This window comes from Bufo gargarizans, chromosome 5 (genome assembly GCF_014858855.1).
Source record: "Bufo gargarizans isolate SCDJY-AF-19 chromosome 5, ASM1485885v1, whole genome shotgun sequence".
Taxonomy (NCBI): Eukaryota; Metazoa; Chordata; class Amphibia; order Anura; family Bufonidae; genus Bufo; species Bufo gargarizans.
In genome coordinates, this window is record NC_058084.1 from 59,171,651 (window position 1) to 59,199,050 (window position 27,400).

The 27,400-nt window shown below is 45.4% G+C and overlaps 1 protein-coding gene across 3 annotated transcripts in view; it reads left to right on the plus strand.

Annotated features, from left to right (window-relative positions):
- Positions 1–27,400, plus strand: part of NSMCE2 (NSE2 (MMS21) homolog, SMC5-SMC6 complex SUMO ligase) — a 210,191-nt gene that overhangs the window by 104,982 nt on the left and 77,809 nt on the right. For all 3 annotated transcript variants that reach the window (XM_044292770.1, XM_044292771.1, XM_044292772.1), the window contains one exon: positions 223–376. In XM_044292770.1, the coding sequence (XP_044148705.1) occupies positions 223–376 (154 nt within the window). The remainder of the gene's footprint in view (positions 1–222; positions 377–27,400) is intronic.

Genomic DNA, 27,400 nt, shown 5'->3' on the forward strand with positions numbered 1-27,400 from the left:
AATCCCGGTGACAGGTTCCCTTTAAGCCTGTCCCACGTCCCACCGGACGCAGCGCCAAACTTATCTAGATGCCGGCATCTCTACATAACTTTGGCTCCTCCCACGGCAGCGCAGAGGGACTTGAGATCAGTGTAGAAAGTGCTGGTCCTAATAAATGTCCCCCGTGGTGTACATATAGAGACTGTACGCAGTATTAATCCTTTCAATATTCTTGTTCCTCAGGTCAAAAGAGACCAACCTGAGGACGTGCCAGATTTGAGGCAGCTCGTACACCAGACCTACAATTCCCATCGGAAACAAAATACAGATGAAGCACTGAAGAAAAGCAATAAATTCGTAAATTTTAAAGAACAGATCAGAGACCTAAGAAAACAAAGTAAGAACCTAGTTATTTCATTCCTTCATCCTTGCCATGGATTTATATGTCTTTTTGTTGTCTATAACTCCTATTCAGTCCTAGGTGTCTCCATGGTTACAGACTACAAACAGACCATGTAGTCAGGTCCCGCAATTATGTGTTACTCCACTCTTTGCTCTTAGCCTGCAGACAGTAAGAAAGGGGACCTGCGTCAAACCTATAGATGGGGTTTAGGGGTCGAACACACCTACAATCTTGCAATAGTGATTGACATTTGTGTCCCCCGGATCGTTATTTCTTTGTCATGTACAAGGCTTCGGCCGTGACTCTTCCTCCTATAAACCCTTTAATGGGTCAGGTATCTGCTTTTGTGTGAGAATGTAATGGCTTTGTGCATGGCATGGAGTTTACAGGGTGTTGCAATATTTTAGAGACCTTTGATTTGCCTGGAGACGTGACATATCTTTTGGAAAATGTGTGTTTTCTGGTTGAGTTTATTACATCTGAACGCGGTTATTTGTTAACACGTTTAATGATATAGCGAGGGGTGTGTAATTGTCAGCAGGACAAAGGCGAATGGTGTGCATGTATACACACAAACATGATAGGCGTATGATCGCTGGAGACCACCACTGATCACTGGAATGGAGATCCACAGCCCACCATTCCTCCTAACTGCAGAGACGTCTGACTGGTCACCCATGCACCCTTCCACTGCGCTCAACATCTGTGGGGTCAATGGAGTCAGCAGAGTTCCGGCCACTTGATAGATTTCTAATGTGTCTCTCTCGTGACAAAAGTCCATGAAAAGGTATTTGATTACCGGGCTACATGCATCAGCGTATGACTAATTAGCATGTAACACACAGCTTCACTTTATCCGCCATTCCGAGAAATGGATACAACTCTGATCCCAGCACTTAACCCCCATTTATTGTTGTGATCAGACCAGGTCACGGTGCTGACATCACCATTAAGACAACTCTGGACCTAATGGGGCTGTCTCCAGTGTATGTCTGTTGGGGCATTGTTGTAGTATGCCCTAATAGGTGCGCACACCCTCCTCAGTGCACTGCCACAGTATGCTGGCATCTATATTTCAGCTTATTGTTAGTTAATTGGGGTTGGGCAAAATTTATTTATAAAATAAATAAAGGAACTTACCTCTCCTGCTCCAGACAGCACCACCACTGTGCTGCACTGTGACCTGACGTTGCACAGCATGAGGCCATAATGCATGCTTACGCAATACGCAGTCAGGACACAACGCAACACCGGCAGAAGTCCAGGGAGTGGTGAGTAAAGCCAGCACTGTATTCCCCGCTCCCTAGTCCTACTGAGTACTAATGAGCACTTCCATAATGGAAGCATTTATTAGTGTTCACTTCATAGTACTCACTTTTGCCCCACTTTTGAAGTGTGTCTTATGGAGCGGAAAATATTGTATATACGCATATAAATATATGTACTTGACGCAAAACTTTTACTGGAATATCGGGGCCAAAAATGTATCTGTTCCTTTCCGGGGTTAATATTATCCATTCCAAAACAACAGCACCCGTGTCGTGCTCGTCTCTTCTCTGTTGTTCCACGGCTCAGGGACGAAGTTTTATCTACTTCCTGAGATGTTTATTTTCTGAAACCCACGGAAATGTAAAAGGAACAAATGATATAAAGAAGGAAGTGAACAACGTTCAGCAGTTAGGAGAAAAATGCATGTTAAAAATAGAAAGCGCAGCGTTTTCAAAGAGATGCTGGTTGTCGTGACTGCTGCGTACCTGCCATTATCATGCCACTTCCATCAACAAAGGAGAGATCTGTGGAAGGTTACTGTGCAGACAGGAGTGCGGGGGCCAGTCACTACACCACCCAACGTGCTCAGCTGCACCCACCCTCCACTTTCTAATTTTATCTATGAAGCGAGAACAGAATAATGGATGCTACAAAAATAATAATACGCTGATTATGAAGTGTGTGCCGTGTTGCGTGCCCAATAATTATCGCTCACTTGTCATCTGCTTATTGTGAAGTAAATGAATTAATATTTACTAGTTAAAGGGGAACTTCTACCTTAGTTTCTGCTACACAAAGAGGACTGCGCTCACAGCCCCCATCTGCGGTGTATAGCCACCTTACAGGCATCCTCCAGCTGTGTGCACTTTTTAAAATTTTATGCCGAGCCTGCCGTAGCTATTGAAAAAACCCAAGCTCTCCTGCTCCCTGCTGCTCCCTTATGGCTATCATCTGATTTCTAACAGACCTCGTCCTCCAAACTAGATGAGGATCATGTGCAGGTGACTTGCCTTAGTGGTGATGTGTCCATATGTGGCGTGAGATCCAGATAGATAGACAGACTGACAGACAGACCAATATGAGATAGATAGATAAACAGGAAAAACAGCAGTACAATCACTAAACTAAACAGGGTGCGATCCCTTAAAGGCCACAGGCACAGGGTCCACTATGAGATCCAAAAACAGAAAAATGAGCCGGCACTCCAATAAACGGAGAGGAGTACCAATACTCTATGGTGTATTTGGGGTAACAGCATAATGGGGAGTTTATATGCAGAGACAAGTAGTAGACAGAAGAAGTCATCATGGTGGTGTGGACCTGGGTGGAGAATAAAAGGATACATACAACTTCAATATGAGAAGATGCCTCCTATGAGTCACTCAGTGTGTTTTCTCTTGTCGTTCGGGATGCACGACTCCCAGCAGCTCAGAACATTAGAAGAACACAACTCCATCAACGTGCAGCGAGTTCTCAGGTCTTTCATGTGCCCTGGCTGAGACTAATTTACTGGAGATGGATCCCATTAGACAGATGTGGGACAACAGGAAACGTCTTTTCTGGATATCAATTTAGCATGTTGTCATGACGAGACTGTTTTTACGTTTTCATGAATGGGAGTTTGTCCATTTGATTGGGGTTCGTAGATTAGTTTAGGTGAGCTCTTTGAGATTGCGGATGTCTGAGATGATCCAAGTGGGCTCTCACTCCTGTGGTCTCCCAATATCAGAAAGTACGAACGCGAGTTTCAATCCAGCGACAAGAAAGCCTTACATGGTAGACATTAAAATCAACGGAAACCTAATAATTGAGATCAAAGCCAGAAACATTTCAACCCAAAAGAATAACAGTATCTTACTTATAATTATAAATGCTATATAACACTATAGTGCGGGGAAGTGGTACTACACGGCCCATCAGTGCATGAGCTTTTGTAAAACAGTGATTGGATAAGGCCTCATGCACACGACCGTTGTTGTGTTCCGTTCCACAAAATGGGGTTCTGTTGTTCCGTGATCCGTTTTTGTTTCCGTGTGTCTTCCTTTATTTTTGGAGTATCACCAGACATGAAGCAAAGTAAAAAAAAGTCAAGTTTCCCATGCAAATGATAGGAAAAAAAAACGGACGCGGACGACAATCTTGTGTGTCTCTGCATTTTTTCATGGTCCCATTGACTAGAATGGGTCTGCGAACCGTTTTCCAGTGAAAAAAATAGGACAGGTTAAATTTTTTTGACGGACTGGAACCACGGATCACGGACGCGGATGACAAGCGGTGCATTAGCCGAGTTTTCAACGGACCCATTGAAAGTCAATGGGTCTGCAGAAAATCACGAAAAATGGAACAACGGACACGGAATGAAACAACGGTCGTGTGCATAAGGCCTAAATGTGATGTGCCGATTGGTTACTGATTGGTCTACTTGCCCGCAATGCGAGCTACTGATTGGCTGTTCATTGTAACCCATCGTAGGCAGTGATTGACTGTGTCTTCTACCTTACCTTCCATATTGTAAGTTACTTGGGGTTTGTAGTTATACTTTTGCACCATTGGATGTAGATTTAGCCCATGTTCAGACTTGTCGTTTATGCTGCGGATTTAGGCCTTGTCCACACGACCGTATATATTAAGCAGTCCTCAGATTGCGCAAAATATAGATACAGTCCATGTTGCATCTGTATTTTCTGCAAAGCCATTGATTCAACATATCCGTGGTCTGCATTTTGCGGACAAGTATAAGACATGTCCTATCTTTTTGCGGAATGGATGTGGAAAGCACACGGATCATCCCTTTGCTTTTTGCATTGCATCCGTATGTCCATCCTTGAAAAGATATAATATGTCTGCAAAACGCGGACCACGGACCCATCGGGTCGGCAAAACAATTCCCTCTGTATTTTGTGGATCCGGGATTTGCAGACCTCAAAACGGAAGTGGTCGTGTGCATGAAGCCTTACAGTGCAGATTATGTACTGCAGATGTGCTGCAAATTATAGTGTCATAGATGCGGTCTTTGCTGCAGAATCGCCGCCAGTGTTATCTTACGTAGTATCTTACATACTGTAGTTAAGGTTGTAAAAAGACAAAAGTCCGTCAAGTCCAACCTGTATGTCAAAAACAAATTCCACCGCGTCTGGTCTCTGTCCTTACGGAGGTTTTCTCTCTTAGACGTTTTGTCCTATAAGTAGATTGTGTATATAACTTGAGCGGAGTGTTTTTTAGATATTTTCTATGGTTGTACTGGTTCCTGGGACTTGTAATGCCCGGTATGGTGCAGATCGGGGTAGGCGTTCCGGTTGACCACACAGGTAGACAATACAATGAGTCATCTAAACACAGACGTGCGATTTTGAATGCTGGCGCATATAAACACAGTTTCCTTCCCAGAGCTGTTTTCAAGCGATGTACACACGAGGAGGGGCCCCCAAGCACGCCATCACTAGAGCGCTCACAGGTGTGTACAAAAGGAGCTAAGTAAGCCCTACAGCATCCCAACAAAAGCGCCATTCATCATCTCGACAATGCAGCAACGTAGACTGAAAGTTACACCGCCGCACAACACATCCATAACCGTGACTTTGTGTTTTCGTCATGTGTCAGAGCCAGATCTGAAAATCAATAGTAACCATAGCAGATGGGGTGGAAGGAGCTCCACCGGTTCTCAGCCCGTAGCTCCTATTATGTAGACATGTAATGGCAGAGGAAGTCGGGCAGCCCGGCCTTTTCATCACCGACATGGGAAATTACACTGCTCTTTTGACAAGATAATTAGCAAATACTCAGACTCAGAGATTCCTCCCGAAAAGGCCTATAAGGATTACCTGAGGAACTCAAAGCAGAGAAGACCAAAGAAAATATGTTTAAGTTCAAGTGTCTGCATAGTCTTCATGCTTCTGTACATGCACCAGAGACCGAGACCTCCACTGATAGGAAGCTGCCTCATTCAGACAGCTGTAATTATAGTAATAATAAACCGGAGTCATTATCAACACGTAAAAAACCTTCAATAACAAAAGAAAGGCAGGTGATAAAAAAGTATAAAAACCTATGTGCGCATTAATAATAGTAAGGTCAACACAGGGTAATCTGGCTTCAGTGGAAAGTACAATAAAAAGACTGAAGGTAAACCTAATGTTATAAATATCTAGTTCTGGCATCCAGCTCTAGATAGATATGAGATAGATAGACAGACAGATAGATAGATACCAAAAAGCGTCATTCACACGTCAGTGTTTGGTCAGTGATTTCCATCAGTGATTGTGAGCCAAAACCAGGAGTGGAGCCTCCATCAGACATAAGGTATAAGGGAAAGATCTGCACATGTTCTGTGTTTAGAGCCGCACCTGGTTTTGGCTCACAATCACTGATGGAAATCACTGACCAAACACTGACGTGTGAATGAGGAATAAGGGCTCGTTCACACGACCGTATGGCTTTTTTAGTGTTTTGCGGGCCGTTTTTAACAGATCCGGTTTTCCGTTTTTTTGTTTTAGTTGTGTTTCCGGTTCCGTTCCGTTTTTCCGATTGGGTGGGCTTAAAACTTTCAATAGATGGTTCTGCAAAAACAGAACGGATACGGAAGACATACGGAGTACATTCCGTATGTTTTCCCTTTTTTTTTTTTTGCAGCCCATTGACTTGAATGGAGCCACGGAACGTGATTTGCGGCCAATAAGGGTCCATTCACACATCCGTGTGTGTTTTGCGGATCCGTAAAACACAGACACCGGCAATGTGCGTTCCGCATTGTGCGGATCGCACATCGCCGGCACTTAATAGAAAATGCCTAATCATATCCGCAATTGCGGACAAGAATAGGACATGTTCTATTTTTTTCGGGAACAGAATTGCGGACCCGGAAGTGTGGGTCCGCATTTCCGGATCTGGGCAGCACATTGTACCGCCTGATAGAAATGAATGGGTCCACAATTCCGTACGTGTGAATGGAGCCTAATAGGACATGTTCTCTCATTGAATGGAAATACAGAAACGGAATGCACACGGAGTACATTCCGTTCTTTTTTTTTTGCGGAACCATTGAAATGAATCGTTCCGTATACGGAACGCAAAAAAAATGACCGTATACGGAACGCAAAAAACATTAGTGTGATCGAGCCTCAGGCCTCTTGCACATGAACTTTTTTTTTCTGTTTACGTTATGTTTTTTGCGTTCCGTATACGGACTATATACAGAACTATTCATTTCAATGGGTCCGCCAAAAAAACGGAAGGTACTCCGTATGCATTCCATTTCCGTATTTCTGTTCTTCCGTTCAAAGATAGAACATGTCCTATTATTGTCTGCATAACGGACAAGGATAGTACTGTTCTATTAGGGGCCAGCTGTTCCGTTCCATACTCCGTATTTTTTTTGCGGACCCGTTTTTGATGACCGCAATATACAGAAAAATCTATACGGTCGTGTGCAAGAGGCCTAAGGCCTCCTGCACACGAACGTGTGCGCCCCGTGGTCGTGCTGCGGGCCGCAAAATGCAGGCCGCAATGCACGAACACCGTCAGTGGGGCAGCCGCAGCGGATCGCGGACCCATTCACTTTAATGGGTCCGCGATCTGTCCGTTTCGCAAAAAGATAGGACATGTTCTTTCTTTTTGTGGAATGGAAGTACGGGACGAAACCCCACGGAAGCACTCCGTAGTGCTGACGTAGGGTTCTGTTCCGTGCTTCCGTTCAGCACCATTCCGCATCTCCGGATTTGCGGACCCATTGAAGTGAATGGGTCCGCATCCGTGATGCGGAATGCACACGGAACGGTGGCAGATCCGCAACTGCGGTCCGCAATACAGCAAGGGAGAAGCACACGTTTGTGTGCAGGAGGCCTTAGGGTGAGCGTCAGTGATGAAGCATCAGACAGATCGGACGGCTGTGAATAGGATTTAACGCGGTGAGATCTTGCTCTTGTGAAGCTGCCGCCATTGTATTTCTAGAACTGATGATATCCGCCCGTCTTTCTCAAGGTCTGCGCTGCGTGCAGGCTCTGCTACATGTACAAGACGCTGCCGCAAACATGGATTCCGGCCGGATATTCTGCAGCACTTCCGTATACACAGGACAAGAATAGAAGTAAAATAATCAATGTCAGGATCTTTAGTGGAGAACGTCATGGAAATCTATTAATACAGCTGCTGAGAAAGCAAACGGCCTCCTGCCCCTAGGCCTCTCTATGGTGGCTTGATTATTAAGAAGGTCATGCAGTTTGCTTCCCCTCCATGGCTTGGGTTTTATCGTCTGTAATATTAAATGTGAATGGAGGCAGTAATAGAACTTAAAGGGGTTCTCCACTTTAGGACAGCTCCTTTCCTGGTAGAAGGGTCCATTTACAATAACCCTGATCGCAGTGGCTTTCTGGTAGGACCTCCGGAGATCAGCTGTAATCTGCGTGGAAACCCAATTGTAAAGTGTTCAGTTTCTCTGCAGCGCCACCATAGGGGGAAATGAAGGATTACACAGTGTCCATTCATATCAATGGATGGGCTGTGTAATACAGGACAGGTCCTCCAGAGCGAGAGCTGCAGTTTGTAGAGACTCTCCACTCTGGCCGAGAGGTGACAATCCCGAACGGCGGTCCTCTTTCTAGTAGGGTAATATACCTGGTAAACCTGACAACCCCTTTATGTGGGATGAGGCAGCCGCTCCGTAGTCCATGTGTGTGACAACTCTGGTTGTTTGCAAGACATCACCTAACGCAGTCACCTTGGTAGTCAGATACTCTCAGGACTTCCATAACAATTGTAGCGTCGCCAGGAAAGATATACAAAGCACGTAAAAGATTGAGAGGCAACATATACAACATAATAAAGGGCATCTGTCAGCAGTTTTGTACCATTGACACTGTCCGACCTGTTCCATGTGCGCTTGGCAGCTGAAGACATCTGTGTGTGTGTGGGTCCCATGTTCATATGTGCCCGCTTTGCTGAGAAAAACAATGTTTTAATGTATGCAAATGAGCCTCTAGGAGCAATGGGGGCGTTGCCGTTACTCCTAGACGCTCTTCTTTCTCTGCAACTGCCGCGCTTCCTAGACTTTGGTTGACGGGCCTTGGCGTGATGTATTAAAACATCTTTTTTCCTCAGCAATGCGGACACATATGAACATGGGACCAACACGGATGTCTTCAGCTGCCAAGCGCACATGTAACAGGTCAGCCAGTGTCCATAGGTACAAAGGTATAAGCTGAACCCACCACAAACACAACTGCAATACAGGCAATAAGACTGTGGAACCACAAATCCCAGGATGCACTCAAAGAATCCAGTGGATGAGGATTCGGGACTCTAATGTGGTGTCGGGGTTCCCAGCACAAGGACCTCCACCCATCAGACAGTGTGGATAGGTGATACGTTGTCCTTCACCTATCCACACTATCCGGCCGCCCCTCTTTTTAATCAGGTTACGTGAGAATGTTTTTCCTAAATCAGACTCTCCCGTAACTTTGTATTGAACTTTTTTTGTCTTTAGGGACCAACCTTCATGGGAGGGTTATGTTTTTTCCACAAGATTATGACTTTTGCATATGTTTTTGTGCTATGGGTGTGCACTGAGTGGGCCTCATCAGAGCCGGTGCACATGCCTGCGTGGACTGCTCAGCGTTTTCTTATGGAGCTGGCACGTTGTCTGAACTGTATTGGCCTTTCCAGATCCGCCTTCCTGGCTGGTGCCGCTGTTATGTCAGACGTAATGGCCTGGAGATGACATAACGTGCAGGATTTAGCTTCGCTCATACCACATCTGTTTCCCCGTCTCCCACTACATAAAGGGCGGACTGTTCTGCATTGTTGCTCCACACCTTTTGTCTTTGGCAGCAGGACAGCAGGCCTCTGTGATGGAGCAGATGAGACTGGCCCTGCTGCCGTAATAGAGTCCGATGTTTATTCCATGTGGCAGTTGTGTGTATACTGTAGACGAGGGTCATTATGCCGCACGTGCACTCACGTAATTGTCGCAACGTACAGTGAATATACAGAAAAAACATTGTCTTTGCAAGGGTACATTCACACTAGCGTTTTTGTTTTCTGGTATTGAGTTCCGTCCTCGGGGCTCAATACCGGAAAAGAACTGATCAGTTTTATCCTAATGCATTCTGAATAGAGAGCAATCCGTTCAGGATGCATCAGTTCAGTCCCTCTTACGTTTTTTTTGGCCAGAGAAAATACCGCCGCATGCTGCAGTTTTCTCTCTGGCCAAAAATTCTGAACACTTGCCGGAATGCCGGACCTGGTATTAATTTCCATTGAAGTGTATTGGTGCCGGCATTAAAATTGCTGCATTGACGGATCCATTCTTCCAGTCCACGCATGCGCAGACCTTTAAATCTGTGGGGAAAAAATGAATACCGGATCCGTTTTTCCGGATGACACTTGAGAGACGGATCCGGTATTTCAATGCATTTGTCAGGCGGAGCCGCATCCGGATCCGTCTGACAAATGCCATCAGTTTGCGTCTGGATTGCCGGCAGGCAGTTTTGGCGACGGAACTGCCTGCTGGAATCCTCTGACGCAAGTGTGAAAGTACCCTTAGATGTGTTTGGCAGTTTCATGCTTGCGTGCACGACATGGGCGAGTTCAGACATGGCACATTTGCCATGGAAATCCACACCGCAAATCCACAGCCAAATACCACAAAATATATGTGAATGAGGTTGTGCCAGTTCCCTCACTGCAGTGCCAGCTCAGTAATGTGTATGTAATAGAGGTGGCTGCAAACCCATGTGGGCCGTGGCACTCCAGCTGCCTATTCAGCCTGCTGATCTATGGTTGGATTCCCACCAGTCACACATTGATGGTCTATCCAAGGAGTCTTAAACTTGGCCAGTTTACGGAAGGCACATAGAAGAAATTTCCAGTTGACGGGCCGCGTGCATTTCAAATACGATACAATACACGCGTGTCACACTCACCGCTTCATAGCTTCACCTCCACCGGCCACCCCTGGGAATGGCGCCAAGAGCACCCCTAGTGGTGAGAGCTGCTTTGTTGTGGCCTTCCCAATAAAGTTTTCAAAAATAAACTTCACATGGTTAGACAACCCCTTTCTTAATGCAGACCCCCAGATGAGACCCCAGAATTAATACCAACCTCCAGACCAGATGCTAAAATGAATTAATACAGACCCCAGATCAGCCCCCACATTCATACAGACTCCAGATTAAACCTCAACTCAGCCCCCAAATTCCTACAGACCCCAGATCAGCCCACAAATTAAACCCCATATTTATTCAGACCCCAGATTTATACATATCCCAGATTACACCCCAAATTCATACAGACCCAGATTACATCCCAAATCAGCCCACAAATTTATACAGACCCCAGATTACACCCCAAATGTATACAGACCCCAAATTCATAAAGACCCCAGTTTAGAACCCAAATTCATACAGACTCCAGATTACACCCCAGATCAGACCCAAAATTTATACAGACTCCAAAATAGACCGCTGCCGCCCCTATAACCCCACCCAACCCCTCCACCCCCTGAATGCAGACAAATAAAAATACTAACTTCATGTCTCCTCCTCCGGGCGGCGCTACAAATCTGGTTCTTCATGCAGCGCAGCATTGTGACCTGGCACCAGCGTGGCACTGCCTCCTGACATCCCACAGCTCAGTAATGCCATACTCACCGCTCCCTGGTTCTCCCTTCCTGCACTAATGAGCACCTCTACAATGAAAGTGTCCAGTAGTTAATAGTGCGCTTACCTACCCCGATCCAGTATTTAGCAGGGGGGGCTATCACTAAATAATTAGACTTTCAGTAGTCAGGTTGTAATCATTATAGTATTGGTGGTCATAATGCTTGATGATTTAGGAAATGATTGAATATAATTTCTAACAACTGAACTAACAAAAAAAGGCAAAGATGACCGCAGGCTCTCAACACAGGACAGAGGGGGCGTTTTTTGTTAATTTTTTTTATACATTTTTTGTAGTTTTCTAAAGAGCCCATAGAGGGCAGCGACCTCCAGGAGACACTAGCTCACTGCTGCCTCCCAGAGAGCATTTGGCAAGTGCAGCCACTTCTGCTAATCGTTTGGGGTCCTAGGGGGCTGTGTGACCGTTACAGGTCAAATATTAGTAGCCAGTAATTACCAACACTGAGCGGAGGTCAGGAACTTACATCCCAATCAAGTAAAACACCTTACAGCAGGGCTTATGTACTTAAAGAGGTTTTCCACTATTTTCATATTGATGACTTATCCACAGGATAGGTCATCGGTATCCGGTTTTTGGGGGTCCGACTCCCGCGCTTAAGCTTCTTTATGAAGCAGTGACATCCCGTTCATCGGTCACATGGCCCAGGCGCAGCTCTGTCCCATTCAGTGGCATTTGTTTCTTCAGCAAATGAAAAATATTCTACAGTTTTCAAACCAGCACCTGGATCTGAATACTTTTGTAATTGCATGTACTTAAAAAATTTGTATAGCTTCTGAGTTATTCAATAAAACATATCTGTATAGCGCCACCTACTGTTTGGCTTTTTACTTATTTCTTTGTCCTGCTCACTGAGATGGCCGCACATGCTCAGTTTCATCCTTCAACTGCCTCCTGAGCTGTGATAGGTAGCTCATGGACACGCCCCCTGAGCTGCAGCAGAAAAGACACGCCCCCTGAGCTGTCAGCTTGATATAAATCTAGCAAAGCAATGAATGTGGAGATCTCTGGACCCATGTGAGGTACAGGGCTGGTTCTAGCTTTGTTAGAAAGAGGTGGTCGTGTACTATATGATGTCTGATTCTCATTTTTTACACTAGTCACGGGAGAACCCCCTTTAAGCTGTCCATCTGACGCGCCCCACTCTGCACTCCGTGAATAGTGCTATGTATTCCATTATATAATGCCTCCCACAGGCCGCCCGTCACAGCGAGTATTCATCCGATCACATAACTCTTGCCTCCCAGCCAAACATACCTCATAAAATCAGAGATGAGATAATATGACTGTGGCTCTGTCCTGATACCAGAACATGAGTATACTCCATGAATATCTCCATTCATCCAACATAAATCGCCCATGGCAGAAAAGGAAACTGAAGAAGGGTTTATATAATGTACAGCAAGTCACATAATAAGAAGAGTATACATTGGACGGCGGCTTAAAGGGATTCTTCCCAAGAAAGGCACATAAGTAATAAGCCATAAATGCCTAATAAGTGAGGTCACACCTCTGGGACCCCTATATATTGGGAGAATCGTGGTCCTTAAAGGGTTTGTCTCACTTCAGCAAATGGCATTTATCATGTAGACAAAGTTAATACAAGGCACTCACTAATGTATTGTGATTCGCCATATTGCCTCCTTTTCTGGCTGGATTTATTTTTCCATCACATTATACACTGCTTGTATCTATGGTTATGACCACCCTACAGCAGTGGTAGTCGTGCTTGCCCACTATAGGTAAAAGCTCCGGCCTATGCACACTCCCGTGGTCCCAGAGGCCGGCGCCTTTTCCTAGTGCTGGACTACAGGGTGGTCGTAACCATGGATACAAGCAGTGTATAATGTGATGGAAAAATGAATCCAGCCAGCCAAGGAGGCAATATGGACAATCACAATACATTAGTAAGTGAGTGCCTTGTATTAACTTTCTCTACATGATAGATGCCATTTGCTAGAGTGAGACAAGCCCTTTAAATTCCAACTCCAACCTGCAATGCCAACAGAGGTTGGAGAGGTGGTCGGGTATCTTGGCATCTCTCTCCATTCTAATTTATATGACTTTATTTGAATCTGACTGGGAAATGCCCTTTATGGGTCACTGCAGGAGAGATGTTGTATTCCATGGTGGCCATTCAGATGAATGGGTGTCCTTGTACTGTAAGGCTGGATCTGCCAGAACTGGCTCATAGATGGATGGAATGACATCTACGATGTCTGTATGCCCCAATAGAGCATGTGGGCAGCGGAGAACCCCTGTAAGTCACAATTGGGGACCTGAACATTTTCCCACCATTTATCAAAATAACTTCTACTGGACTTGCCTCGACACTCGAGCTAACCCACCTGGCATGAGGCTGGCCAGCGTAGGCCATAATGCAAGTAGTAGGGATGCAAACTAACACTTTCATCTACCACCCTGCTGCAATGCTGGGTCCTGGAGCAGATAGCTCCGCACGCTGTGTAGTGGCCGTGCCAGGGTACTGCAGCTCAGCTCCCATGCAAGTGAGTGGAGCTGAGGTTTGGAACGCCAACTTCGGATACTCCATACTGGACAGAGCCTGCTGCTTCCGCTCTGTACACTGCACAGTTTCCGACTGTCGGACCCCACCAATCTGATATTGAATGACTTATCTGCAGGATGGGTCATTAACGAATGTAGCCGGACAACCCCTTTAAGCGATGAGGGCATTGAATCCAGCCCCTGTCTATATGACCCAGGTAGTTGCTTGCAGCCAAGACGTGCAGCATGTAGCGCAGTCGTACGACCAGGGATTAGGTTTTCTTGGCCACACCGATTGTATGACTTAATGAGGGAAATAGCACGTCAATCAGTTTCCATCTCTAATCTCCTAAGCTTTATGCAAAACTGAAATCTGCAAGCTGTACGGTTTCTATGATCAGCGGCGCCACTTTCGCATTATTTTTCATGACGTTCCTCCGACACGTTTCAATTTGCAGAACGGAACGGGCGGCCCATTGTAGACATGCCTATTCTTGTCTGCAAAACGGACAAGAATAGGACATGCTATATTTTTTTGGTGGGTCTTTTAGAACAGAGCAACAGATGCGGACAGCACACGGAGTGCTGTCCAGATCTTTTGTGGCCCCATTGAAGTAAATGGGTCCGCATCCGAGCCGCAAAAACTGCGGCTGGGATGCGTGCAGACCATAACTACGGTCGTGTGCATGAGGCCTTAGACTTTAAAAAAAAATCAGCAGTGTTTGTATTCTTCTTTACAAACTCAAACATTCACTATATAAACTGAGAAATGTTTGAAGATTTTGCTTTCCTTTGAATCACTTCACTAATATTTAGCTGTATAACCGCTGTTTCTGAGAACTGCTGGACATCAATCAATCAAAAAAGCTTTATTGGCAGGTCTAAGTTATACATTAGTATTGCCAAAGCATATGGGAAATAGAGGGTTGAGAAATGGAGACACACCCGGTGCCGGTGTATAGGAGTCCGTGTCGTATCATGACGGGGGGAGGGGGGGTGCGGACACACCCAGGGTCAGGGTATAGGAGTCCATGGCATATCACGCTCCTCTCAGTCTGTGGCAGGCACTGGTATATTGTGCTGCTATGTCCACAGTGTTCTCTTCCTCTCCCAGCAGGATGGGCAGTTTCTCTTCCTCCCCCATGGAGCTGAAGTCTGGGCAGAGATCAGACAGTCTCCTAAAGTGGATGTCCCTCACTGCTGAGTATTTGGGATAGTGTATCAGGAAGTGGGCCTCATCCTCCACCGCCTCCAGGTGGCACTGCTGGCACAGTCTGCTTTCTCTACATCTGTGTTTGATGGAGTCAACCAACTTCTGGCCCCTGTGAACAGGTGTTCCAGCCCAGGATGATTGGACTACATTCCACAGTTCTTCTCTATTTCTTGGTTTTGCCTCAGAAACTGCATTTTTTTGATGTCACCCCACAAGTTTTCTATTGGATTAAGATCCGGGGATTGGGCTGGCCACTCTATAACGTCAATCCTGTTGGTCTGGAACCAAGATGTTGCACGTTTACTGGTGTGTTTGGGGTCGTTGTCTTGTTGGAACACCCATTTCAGGGGCATTTCCTCTTCAGTATAAGGCAGCATGACCTCTTCAAGTATTCTGATGTATTCAGACTGATCCATGATCCCTGGTCTGCGATAAATAGGCCCAACACCGTAGTATGAGAAACATCCCCATATCATGATGCTTGCGCCACCATGTTTCACTGTCTTCACAGTGCACTGTGGCTGAATTCAGTGTTTGGGGGTCGTCTGACAAACTGTCTCCGGACACTAGACCCAAAAAGAACAATCTTACTTTCATCAGTCCACAAAATGTCTCCTTAGGCCGTCAATGTGCTCTATGGCAAATTGTAACCTCTTCAGCACATGTCTCAGACAGCTCGGCTTCACATAGGCCTCTTCTAATTGTAACAGGACTCACAGGTAACTTTACTCCTTCTGTGATCTTCCTGGAGCTGATTGTTGGCTGAGTCCTTGCCATTTTGGCTATTCTCCTATCCATTTGAATGGTAGTTTTTTGCTTTCTTCCACGTCTTTCAGGTTTTGGTTGCCATTTTAAAGCATTTGCAATCATTTTAACTGAGCAGCCTATCATTTTCTGCACTTCTTTATATGTTTTCCCCTCTCCAATCAACTTTTTAATCAAGGTACGCTGTTCTTCTCAACAATGTCTGGAACAACCCATTCTCCTCAGAATTTCAGAGAGACATGCACTGTAACCAACATGTACAACATTTGCTGCCTTCCTTCCTTAAAAAAGGGCAATAAATGCCAATGATTTTCAAAGAATGAATGACCTCACTTATTGAACTCCACACTGCTATTATTTGGAACATGCCCCTTTCAATTAATGATTCAATTACACAGAATCAGCAGCATGCATGTCATGACTGTTGGGTCTGTTGGATTACTATTACAATACTACACCTGCTAGTAAATGATTTGCCATGTAGAAATATCATTTCTACCCAAAACAGTGATGATCAGGTTAGTGAGGTCTGACTGCTATTATTTTGAACACATATATGTATAAAGGTCAATCTCAGTGAAAGTAGGGCTGCGCTGTAAAACGCGTTGGTAGCCATTGCTTATTTTGCTGTAGTATACATTTAAACTGGCGGCAGCACCCCGACCCCCTGATGAGCGCACACATGTTTCTTTATTGGTTTCATATGACTGTGGCGATGAGTAATTGCATTTGATGCTCATCATTATAGAAAGCAGATACCACAGTTCATACGTCTCCTTCCATCGCCATTAATAAGGGCACATGCCCAGGTACTAGCACAACAGCAGAGTAATGTGATTAGACCGTGCGGTGACCTGATCTCTCAGGCATGCAATTACTTCTAGTAACCTGCAGGAAACAGGACGTCCAGATGTCCCGGACACGGACACGGCTCGGTTAATCCTGTTACACATGTGTTTTCACTCACTTTTGGCATGTGCGGAGTCTTTACACAATCTAGCACATATATCGGCAGTCTGTACTCGGATAGCAGCAGTCCCTAATCTTTAGATCTGTGTTATCCTAAATAGGTTTTCTAGCTGCAGGCTGAGAACCTAATACTTGTCACAGCTGAAGGTTTGTTACAGTCCCATCCAGTCTGGACAATCCTCTGTGAGTGAAATACTGCACACCAGCAGCACAAATCCCTTTCCTGCAGCAATGTTTTGGCACCTCTACATTCCTATGACCTATAATTTTAGCTCATTAGGTGTAATGCAAAAATTAGAATTGGCAATAATTTTTCTCCACCCAAAAAATTATAGAAATATAGGAAATAACTTATGGTTACAAATGATAGTAAATAGTACTGCCCTAAAATGGTACTACAACCCATTAATCAAAAACAAGCCTTATGGCGATGTTAACAGAAAAAAAGTTATGCGGCAACCCAAAAATTCTTCTTTTTCCCCATAACGTTTTTTTTTCTATTGTGCAAAAGCACAAAAATGTAAAAACAAAAAGGATACCCTACCTATAAATATTTGATACGGTATTCATTCCAGACCCACAAAATAAAGTTAGCTGTTACACAAAGTGACTGTATTTTTCAGCCTACCCATAAGACACATCTAGGAAAATAAGAAAGAAATATTTATCAGACCTCCAATGTTAATCAGACCTCAGATCAGACCCCTAATCGGACTTCAGATCAGACCTCCAGTGTTAAGAAGACCCCCAATCAGACTTCAGATCATTTGATGATTGTCTTGGTGGGCCCATTCGATGATTGTCATGTCAGGCCCATTCGATGATTGTCATGTCAGGCCCATTCGATGATTGTCATGTCAGGCCCATTTGAGGGCCCATACGATGATTATCTTGGTGGACCCATTCGATGATTGTCGTGGCGGGCCCATTCGATGATTGTCGTGGTGGGCCCATTCGATGATTGTCGTGGTGGGCCCATTCGATGATTGTCGTGGTGGGCCCATTCGATTTTCACGGTGGGCCCATTCGATGATTTTCACTGTGGGCCCATTTGATGATTGTCGTGGCTGGCCCTTTCGATGATTGTCGTGGCTGGCCCTTTCAATAATTGCCATGGTGGGCACATTTGACGATTGTATGGGCTGGCCCATTCGATGATTGTCTGGGCAGGCCCATTCGATGATTGTCTTTGCGGGCCCATTCGATTGTCTTGTTGGGCCCTTTCGATTGTCTTGGTGGGCCCATTCCATGATTGTCTTGGTGGGCCCATTCCATGATTGTCATGGCGGGCCCATTCGACGATTGTTGTGGCTGGCCCTTTCGATGATTGATTGTTGTGGTGGACCCATTCGATGATTGTTGTGTTAGACCCAATCGATGATTGTGGTGGTGGGCCCCTTCAATGATTGTGGTGGTGGGCCCATTCGATCATTGTTGTGGCTGGCTCATTTGATGATTATAGTGGCAGACCCATAGTTTATTGCCTTGGCATTCCTGCCAGTGATCACCAAACACTAGAACTTGGCATTATGTATGACTACTTCTTGTTTTCCTCCATGACCTCAGTTATCCTGGATAATGATGTATTCTGACATGGCCAGGCTTGGTCACATTTTGTGCTCCTGACTCATTGCAAGTTTGTCAACAATGTTCTGCATGGTAATATTTGTCCTCGGCTCCAAATTTTTGGCTAAGTGCTCAGGCATGTCCTAATAGGTACCATGAAAGTAGGAAAATGATTACCATCAGATCTGCTACAAATATGCCTCCATACTGATAGGTGAAGATACATCTAGCCATGTTCTCCCCTGCTCCTCCTCCCATAAGTTTAAAAATGATAGCAAAAGAATGTCCGATCTGTGTCAAGGTAGAAGAAGCTCCCACTGGGGTATGGTTGCCAAGAAAATTGGAATGCCTAATCTCCCAGCCTTGTCTTTGCAGGAAAAAAATCAGCAGCGTATAACAGTAACAGCAAAGTGGATGAGATTTTACCAAATCTCATCCACTCGCTGCAGAAAAAAAGGTAAAAAATTTAACAGTGGTGCCGATTTTACATCTGCTGTATGTCGGTCTATACTGTGTTTTTTGCTGCGGGTTTTACCATTGGCAATGCGTTGGATGAAATCTCCAAATCCACAGCAAAATCTACAACATTTCTGCGTGTAACGAAGACATAAATCACACTTCATGGTCTAGGATAGTGTTCGGGATTCATTTGTGCTTCCTTGGTGGTCTGGGCTAGTAATAGGGGATATATCTGGTGTCCATTAGATTTTTTGACTTCCTGCAGTGTCCTCTTTGAGACCTACCGTATTTTGGAATCTACTGTGACACAAAGAAAAATCCTCTCCGCCTTGATCGGCAAGGAGGTGTGGTTTTGCAAGAAAGGGGAGTGGCTTAGAGGGAAATGAGCATGGCTGAAGATGCGACAGTGTGTTGGCACAAAGTAAGACGACCAGTAGATGAAGCAAAAGTAGACAAACATGTCCAACTATGCACCAGATTATCATCTGACATGATCCTTTGTGTTCAGCTTCTTCCTGCTCTAGTCATGCAGATCAGTGCTTGAAGGAACCGAGGAAACTGTGCAGCCATGACTGCACTGCTGCACAGTTCTCTCTATGGGCAGACAAAACTTTGGCTCCACCAGGCCTTCAAGACTTTGCGCAGACTTTATTTTATATGAATAATTTTTTTAAAAATATACTTAGTCTTATAGTCTGAAAAATACTATACTTTTGGGTTTGTCCTGATTTTTCGACCTGTGCTTGGTAGTCTGTCTGGCCCGTCTAACTAGGGCTTAAAGTTCTGAACAAAATTCTGCTTGGCCGGAATTACCTTCCAAAACATTGGAAGTCACACAGGTTACCTCCATCATCCAATGGGCGGCACATCCAGATCTCTACCAACAATGGTCATTGCACACTCGGTAACCTGTATAGGAGATAACTCACTGCATGCTGTGAGCTACCCTATGTCCTATACAGATTCCTGGCTGCTACCCAGAGCATGAAACTGCAGTCAGGCTGATGAAGCGGTCTACAGGAAGACACCTGTGAATCTTCTGATTAGTGGAGGCCGTTTCTGGAAGACAGAATCCAGTTACAACCCCTTTAAAATCTTACGTCAGCCTTCGAGTAGCAGAAGTCTCTGAAAAGTGCTCAAAGAGCCCATCTATTCTGGAAGTCTTCGGTGGATCCGAAAGAACAGACGTCACCAGTGTTACCTTCTCATCTGCACCGATGACATTCTCAGATAATTATAACTGTAATTTCCCCTTTAAATCACATACAGTTCTTAGAAGGAACCTTTAAGGGAAATGCAAGCGATGGATAATAAGCCTCGAGAAATAAAATACTAAGCTCCCACCACTCAGAAATGTAGAAAGCGCTTCCCGCTGTGGAGAGCATAAAGCACAATTGGTACTCCTTTTTGGCCAGTAGATGCTGCACATTGCGCTGTCGTCTCCGTCCTCCCTCCTGCCTCCATTCTGTCCAGGAATCCCGGTCCCGTAAACAAGCATGTCTGATGATGAAAGCCGGCTCCTTCTTGCTGCAAGTTGCCTATATTTGGTGGCAAACTTTAACAGAGCCAGTTTGCTTAAGGGAGGCTAAAAATAAGTGATCACATCGTGGCGGTGGTGTTTATATTCATCCGTAGCGCTGTTTTTCATTAGGATCCCACACACAGTCATTATGGCGACCACCGGGAGACGTAGCTAGGGTGCCCTTCACCCGGTACAAAGGTTTAGTTCACTGCCCTCACCCTGTATCTAAATACTTTTGCCCAGACAGAGCGGCTTGTTGGCGCCTTCCCCCGGAACATCACCCTAGGGGCAGAATGGCTTCAAAAACTGATACCTTACCAATCCCCTGCCGCTTTCTCATTCAGCCCAGAAGATAGGTGCAGGTCTGACTTTCCAGAAAAGCAGGAGGATGACATGTTGGAAAAATCACATTCCTTCCTATCTGATCCTATGGCGCTTATAGATTTTTAAACGGGTTGTCTCACTACAGCAGGTGGCATTTATCATACAGAGAAAGTAAATACAAGGCACTTACTAATGTATTGTGATTGTCCATATTGCCTCCTTTGCTGGCTGGATTCATTTTTCCATCACATTATACACTGCTCGTATCCAGGGGTTACGACCACCCTGCAATCCATCAGTGGTGGTCGTGCTTGCACACTATTTGAAAAAGCGCTGTCATTTCTAGTGGCCGGGACCTTGATAGCGCACATAGGCTAGTGCTTTTCACTGTATTGTGCAAGCACGACCACCACTGATGATTTGCAGGGTGGTCGTAAACCGTGGACACGAGTAGTGTACAATGTGATGGAAAAATAAATCCAAAATGAATCGTTCTCCACATGATAGATGCCATTTGCTAAAGTGAGACAACCCCTTTAAGATTATCATGAGTTATAAGAATGTGTGGATGGTCCCTCACAATAACTGTTGAATAATTAGTCGACCTGCCTTTACATCCGCTTTTGTTCAGCAGCTCTTCAGAAAAGGAAGTGATCAAAGGTTATTTAACATTCAGGTGTTATCTCAGGGTAAGGGTGCATTCACACCACCGTATAAATGGATATGCATCCGTTCCGCAAATTTGCGGAACGGGTGTGGACCCATTCATTTCAATGGGGCCGCAAAAGATGCGGACAGCACACCGTTCCAATCCGTGGCCCCGCAAAAAAGATAGAGCATGTCCGGACAAGCTTAGGCATTCTCTATATAGCGCTGCCCAGGTGCGGTCCACAAATTGCGGAACGCACACGGCCGGTATCCGTGTTTTGCAGATCCGCAATTTGCTGTAGGTACATTCATGTGGTTTTCACCTTTAAGATCAAGTAACTCAGGGTGTGTGTCCTTCCTGCTATGGTTTTCCCTATCACAGCTCAGGGGGTGTGTCCTTCCTGCTATGGTTTTCCCTATCACAGCTCAGGGGGTGTGTCCTTCCTGCTATGGTTTTCCCTATCACAGCTCAGAGGGTGTGTCCTTCCTGCTATGGTTTTCCCTATCACAGCTCAGGGGGTGTGTCCTTCCTGCTATGGTTTTCCCTTTTACAGCTCAGAGGGTGTGTCCTTCCTGCTATGGTTTTCCCTATCACATCTCAGGGGGTGTGTCCTTCCTGCTATGGTTTTCCCTATCACATCTCAGGGGGTGTGTCCTTCCTGCTATGGTTTTCCCTATCACATCTCAAGGTGTGTGTCCTTCCTGCTATGGTTTTTCCTATCACAGCTCAGAGGGTGTGTCCTTCCTGCTATGTTTTTCCCTATCACAGCTCAGGGGGTGTGTCCTTCCTGCTATGGTTTTCCCTATCACAGCTCAGGGGTGTGTGTCCTTCCTGCTATGGTTTTCCCTATCACAGCTCAGGGGGTGTGTTCTTCCTGCTATGGTTTTCCCTATCACATCTCAGGGGGTGTGTCCTTCCTGCTATGGTTTTCCCTATCACAGTTCAGGGGGTGTGTCTTTGCTGCTACAGCTCTCTCCCTACTCCAGCTCAGAGAAGGTGTCCTTTCTCAGGGAGCATGCCCTTTCTGCTGCATCCCTCTCCCCATGACAGCTCAGGGGTTGTGTGCTTTTTGCTGCAGCTCTCTCCATGTAACAATAGATAAAGCTGCTGGCAATTATAGAATGGAACTGGGCATGTGCACCAAATAAATATGGAAAAGAACAAACAGCAGGTGGCGCCATACAGACATTTTATTGAATAATTTATTAGCTGTACTATATGTCTAATTACAGGTGAAACTCGAAAAATTTGAATATTGTGCAAAAGTTCATTTATTTCAGTAATGCAACTTAAAAGGTGAAACTAATATATGAGACTCATTACATGCAAAGCGAGATATTTCAAGCCTTTATTTTTTATAGTTTGGATAATCAAGGCTTACAGCTTATGAAAACCCCAAATTCACAATCTCAGAAAATTGGAATATTGTGAAAAGGTTCAATATTCTAGGCTCAAAGTGTCATACTCTAGTCAGCTAATTAATCCATACCCCCTGCAGAGGGTTCCTGAGCCTTTACATTGTCTCTCAGCCTGGTTCAGTAGGAATCACAATCATGGGGGAGACGGCTGACCTGACAGTTGTGCAGAAAACCATCGTTGACACCCTCCATAAGGAGGGAAAGCCTCAAAAGGTAATTGCAAAAGAAGTTGGATGTTCCCAAAGTGCTGTATCAAAGCACATTGATGGAAAGTTATGTGGAAGGGACAAGTGTGGAAGACAAAGGTGCACAGGCAGCAGGGATGACCGCAGCCGGGAGAGGATTGTCAGGAAAAGGCCATTCACAAGTGTTGGGGACTTTCACAAGGAGTGGACTGAGGCTGGAGTTAGCGCATCAAGAGCCACCACACACAGACTGATCCTGGACATGGGCTTCAGATGTCGTATTCCTCTTAAGCCTCTCCTGAACAACAAACGTCTTACCTGGGGCTAAAGAAAAAAAGAACTGGTCTGTTGCTCAGTGGTCCAAAGTGCTCTTTTGCATCTGAATTGGAAACCAAGGACCCAGATTCTGGAGGAAGAATGGAGAGGTGCACAATGCAAGATGCTTGAAGTCCACTGTGAAGTTTCCACATTCTGTGTTGATTTGGGGAGCCATGTTATCTGCTGGTGTTGGTCCACTGTGCTTCATTAAGTCCAGAGTCAACGCAGCCGTCTACAAGGAGATTTTGGAGCACTTCATGTTTCCTTCCGCAGACAAGCTTTGTGGAGATGGTGACTTCATTTTCCAGCAGGACTTGGCACCTGCCCACACTGCCAAAAGTACCAAAATTTGGTTCATTGACCATGGGATTACTGTGCTTGATTGGCCAGCAAACTCGCATGACCTGAACCCCACAGAGAATCTATGGGGCATTGCCAAGAGAAAGATGACAGACATGAGACCAAACAATGCAGAAGAGCTGAAGGCTGCTACCTAAAGCATCCTGGTCTTCCATAACACCTCAGCAGTGCCATAGGCTGATAGCATCCATGCCAAGCCGCACTGAGGGGCCCAAACCAAGTACTGAGGACATATGCATGATTATACTTTTCAGAGGTCCTACATTTTTATATTTAACATCCTTTTTTTATTGATTTCATGTAATATTAAAATTTTCTGAGATTGTGAATTTGGGGTTTCATAAACTGTAGGCCATAATCATCCAAATTATAACAAAGGCTTGAAATATCTCGCTCTGCATGTAATGAGTCTATCTCATAGGTTAGTTTCACCTTTTATGTTGCATTACTGAAATAATGTAATAAACTTTTGCACTATATTCTAATTTTTCGAGTTTCACCTGTACTGGGGTTGTTGCGGGTATCGAAATATCGATACCCAATCGATACTTTTGTCATTTGACATTTATCGACACTAGGCTGCGCTATTGCGCATCACAGTATCAGAGAACATGAGCGCGCTGCTACCAGCGCGCACCGTGTTCTCCTCAGCAGCACAGGGGAGAAGGAGTCACTCTCTCCCTCGCCCTGTGCTGCGCTGCCAATAAGAAGAGAGGGGGGCGGGTGCACTGCGCCACCAATGAAAGTTAACATTTAATACAAATACAGGAGCCAGCAGCAGAATCACATAGCCGCGATCAGCTGCAGTTAACCCCTCAGGTGCGGCACCTAAGGGGTTAACTGCCGCTGGTCGCAGCTCCCAGCTTTGTGATTCTGCTGCCGGCACCCGCCTCCTGTATTAAAGGTTAATTATCATTGGTGGCGCATGGTATCGAGTATCGCAATACTTTTTTATGGTATCGAAATCGAATAAAAATTTTGGTATCGCAACAACCCTACTCTGTACATGCAATTACAAAAGTAATCAGTTCCTCTGCCTGAGGAGGGGGTGATGGTGAGATCACTAAAAGAGTCCAAGAGGGGCCTGGATGTATTTCTGAAGCGTAATAATATTACAGGCTATAGATACTAGAGAGGGGTCGCTGATCCGGGGAGTTATTCTGATGCCTGATTGGAGTCAGGAAGGAATTTTTCCCCCTAAAGTGGGGAAAATTGGCTTCTACCTCACAGGGTTTTTTTTTTGCCTTCCTCTGGATCAACTTGCAGGATAACAGGCTGAACTGGATGGACAGATGTCTTTTTTCGGCCTTATGTACTATGTTACTATGTATAGATCCAGGAACTGTTTTGAAAAATGTGGAATATTTTTTGTTGGAAAACCCCTTAAACAGGGCCTGTTACCTCTTCTGGCATATTTTATTGTAAATAGTTGTATTCCTCATGAAATAATACTTCTACTTTTTTATCCTGTATTATTCCTACAGGAAATGTATGAATAAATTGATAATTGGGGAGGACACCCTTTTGACAAGGGGAATGGTAACTCCAGTTTCCATAAATTTCTAGAAGGTATAACAGAGGAACGGAACTGCCCAGAATTATAAGAAAAGATGCCGAAGAATGCCAGTGGGGAATAAAAGTATTTACTAAAACAGATGTCAGGAGAGAAACCCATTTTCATATACCCTTTGGCGAGGAGGAGTAGTAGTCTAATCGACTCAGATCCTCATTTCTTGACCCGAATGTAGAGAGGTTACAGGTTACTTACTCAAGAGGACCTGCATTTCACAGACAAGGGGTTCCCGCTTCCCTTTTCGTTGCTGGGACAGGGTTCTGTCCCCACTCTGCCGTGTGACGTTTTCTCCGTGGTCATGTACACTGCTGCAGTTATTCCCTGGCTTCAGCGGTGACGTGTCCTCCAGTGTCATATTAACTCTGACCCACTGTGGCCATGCCGCTTGGCAACACGTCACCAATGGTGAATGGCTGCAGCGGTCCATGTGACTAGAGATGGGACGTCACACTTGGGGTCCACAGAGTCAGGACCCGGGGTGCTGGAATGGAGCAGGGGAGACGAGGGCAATGCCTGTCTTTGTGCTGAGGCCCCCAATGATTGCTAGAACGAGGAGGGAGAAGTGCTCGTATGTCGCGCTCGCTCTCCTCGCTGCAGGAGACAGAATTGCAGGAAACTGCATTATGGAAAGATAGAGAGCGCGCGCGATATGTGAGCGCTTCTCTCTCCTCGTTCCAGTGATCGGCGAGGTCTCAGCCCTTGGTTCTCCACCAGTAAAAATCTTTGTGACGCCCCTTCTGTTTGCCCTGTGGTGGCGCTGTAGGGAAATTTAACTCCTTCAGCAGGCTGATTGCTGCGGGTCCTGACGAGGGAACACTTTAGCCAAGATTTACTGATGTGTCTGCACCAAGAACCTGCCTAAAAAGTAACGCAATTTGGCGCACTTAGGGTTTCTGCATTTTTCTCGGATGCCCTCGACAAAGGGATGGAGCGAAGCGGAAATGTTGGACGGCCTAGGATGTGCCATATTGCACGCAAAAATCTGTCCCGCTGGGACCCCCACTGATTGCAAAAATAGGGGTCTTATTGCGCCAATCCTGCCACTCGATTCATTAAGGGACCACGGGACTCCTCTTCTAGGGTTCAGTGGGGGGTCCTGGTGCTCGGACCTCCACCGATCTGACCAGAATACTGTACATTATTCACTTTCCAGAATCCTGATATATCTGAATGCTTCTGGTAGGGTATAGAGGGGTCTTCACGTCTATGGCGAGCTGTAGGGCTCTCCCTGGTTTAATACCGTAGCGGCTATTAGTGGAAAGGGCTGACCTTAGGGCCACATCTGCCTCAGCTCGGGGCCATGGATCCTGTAGACGCTCTCTACATGTTTGTACATAGCATTCATTATACGAGCAAGGGCCGTGAGATCACTTCCTGCATGTAATTCTGTACTGCACCCCGTGTCTCATCCGTTGCAGTGCAATGATTACGTATTGTTCCGCTCAGCACTGTAATTAGCCGGTGACAGGTGGATTGCACATACGGTTACAGAGAAACAGTTCATCTGCCTTTTGTGAAATCTATAGGTCTATGAGACTTACCAAAATTTCCCCACTGAGGGACAATAAAGGGATTTTCTTCTTCTTCTTCTAATGTGATGTTGGGACTGCACAACATATTGGGAGAAGTAGTATTAATACCTGCATTGTTGCACTGAAAATGGTCAGAACTCCGCTTCCTCACTCGCCTAGCCCACTAGGCTATCCAAGGAGCGAAGCGACCCTGAAACATATCCACACACAACGCTACCAGCATCCGTCAGGAACGTCCCAGTTAGGCTTCGTTCACATTCACCGTTCAGCCTTTCCGTTCTCCTGCTCCGTTTAGGAGTTATTTTTGTAGCGGAGACAAAAGTAGTACATACAGGACTTTTGTCTCCACTTCAAAAATCTTCCTCTGAGCGGAAACCTAACAGACCCCATTATAGTCTATGGGGTCCTTAGGGTACGTTGGGCTTTGTTATGTGCCGAATCCGTCCTCTCCGTTCTCCTAAACGGAGCAGGAGAACGGAAAGGCTGAACGCTGATGTGAACGAAACCTTACAGACACAGGAGCGAACTGCGTTCTAGCGTACGACAGCACACTGGCCTTCAATGGTAATACAGCAAAGCGGTACCGAGAGGTATTTAGAGCAGCAAGGAACGACTTATTAAATTTAGGATTCAATATACAAAAAGGTACAATGATAAAAGGCTACAAAAAGGAACATACACATATGCAAACAGTAAAGAAATAAAAAGGGATAGAATAATAA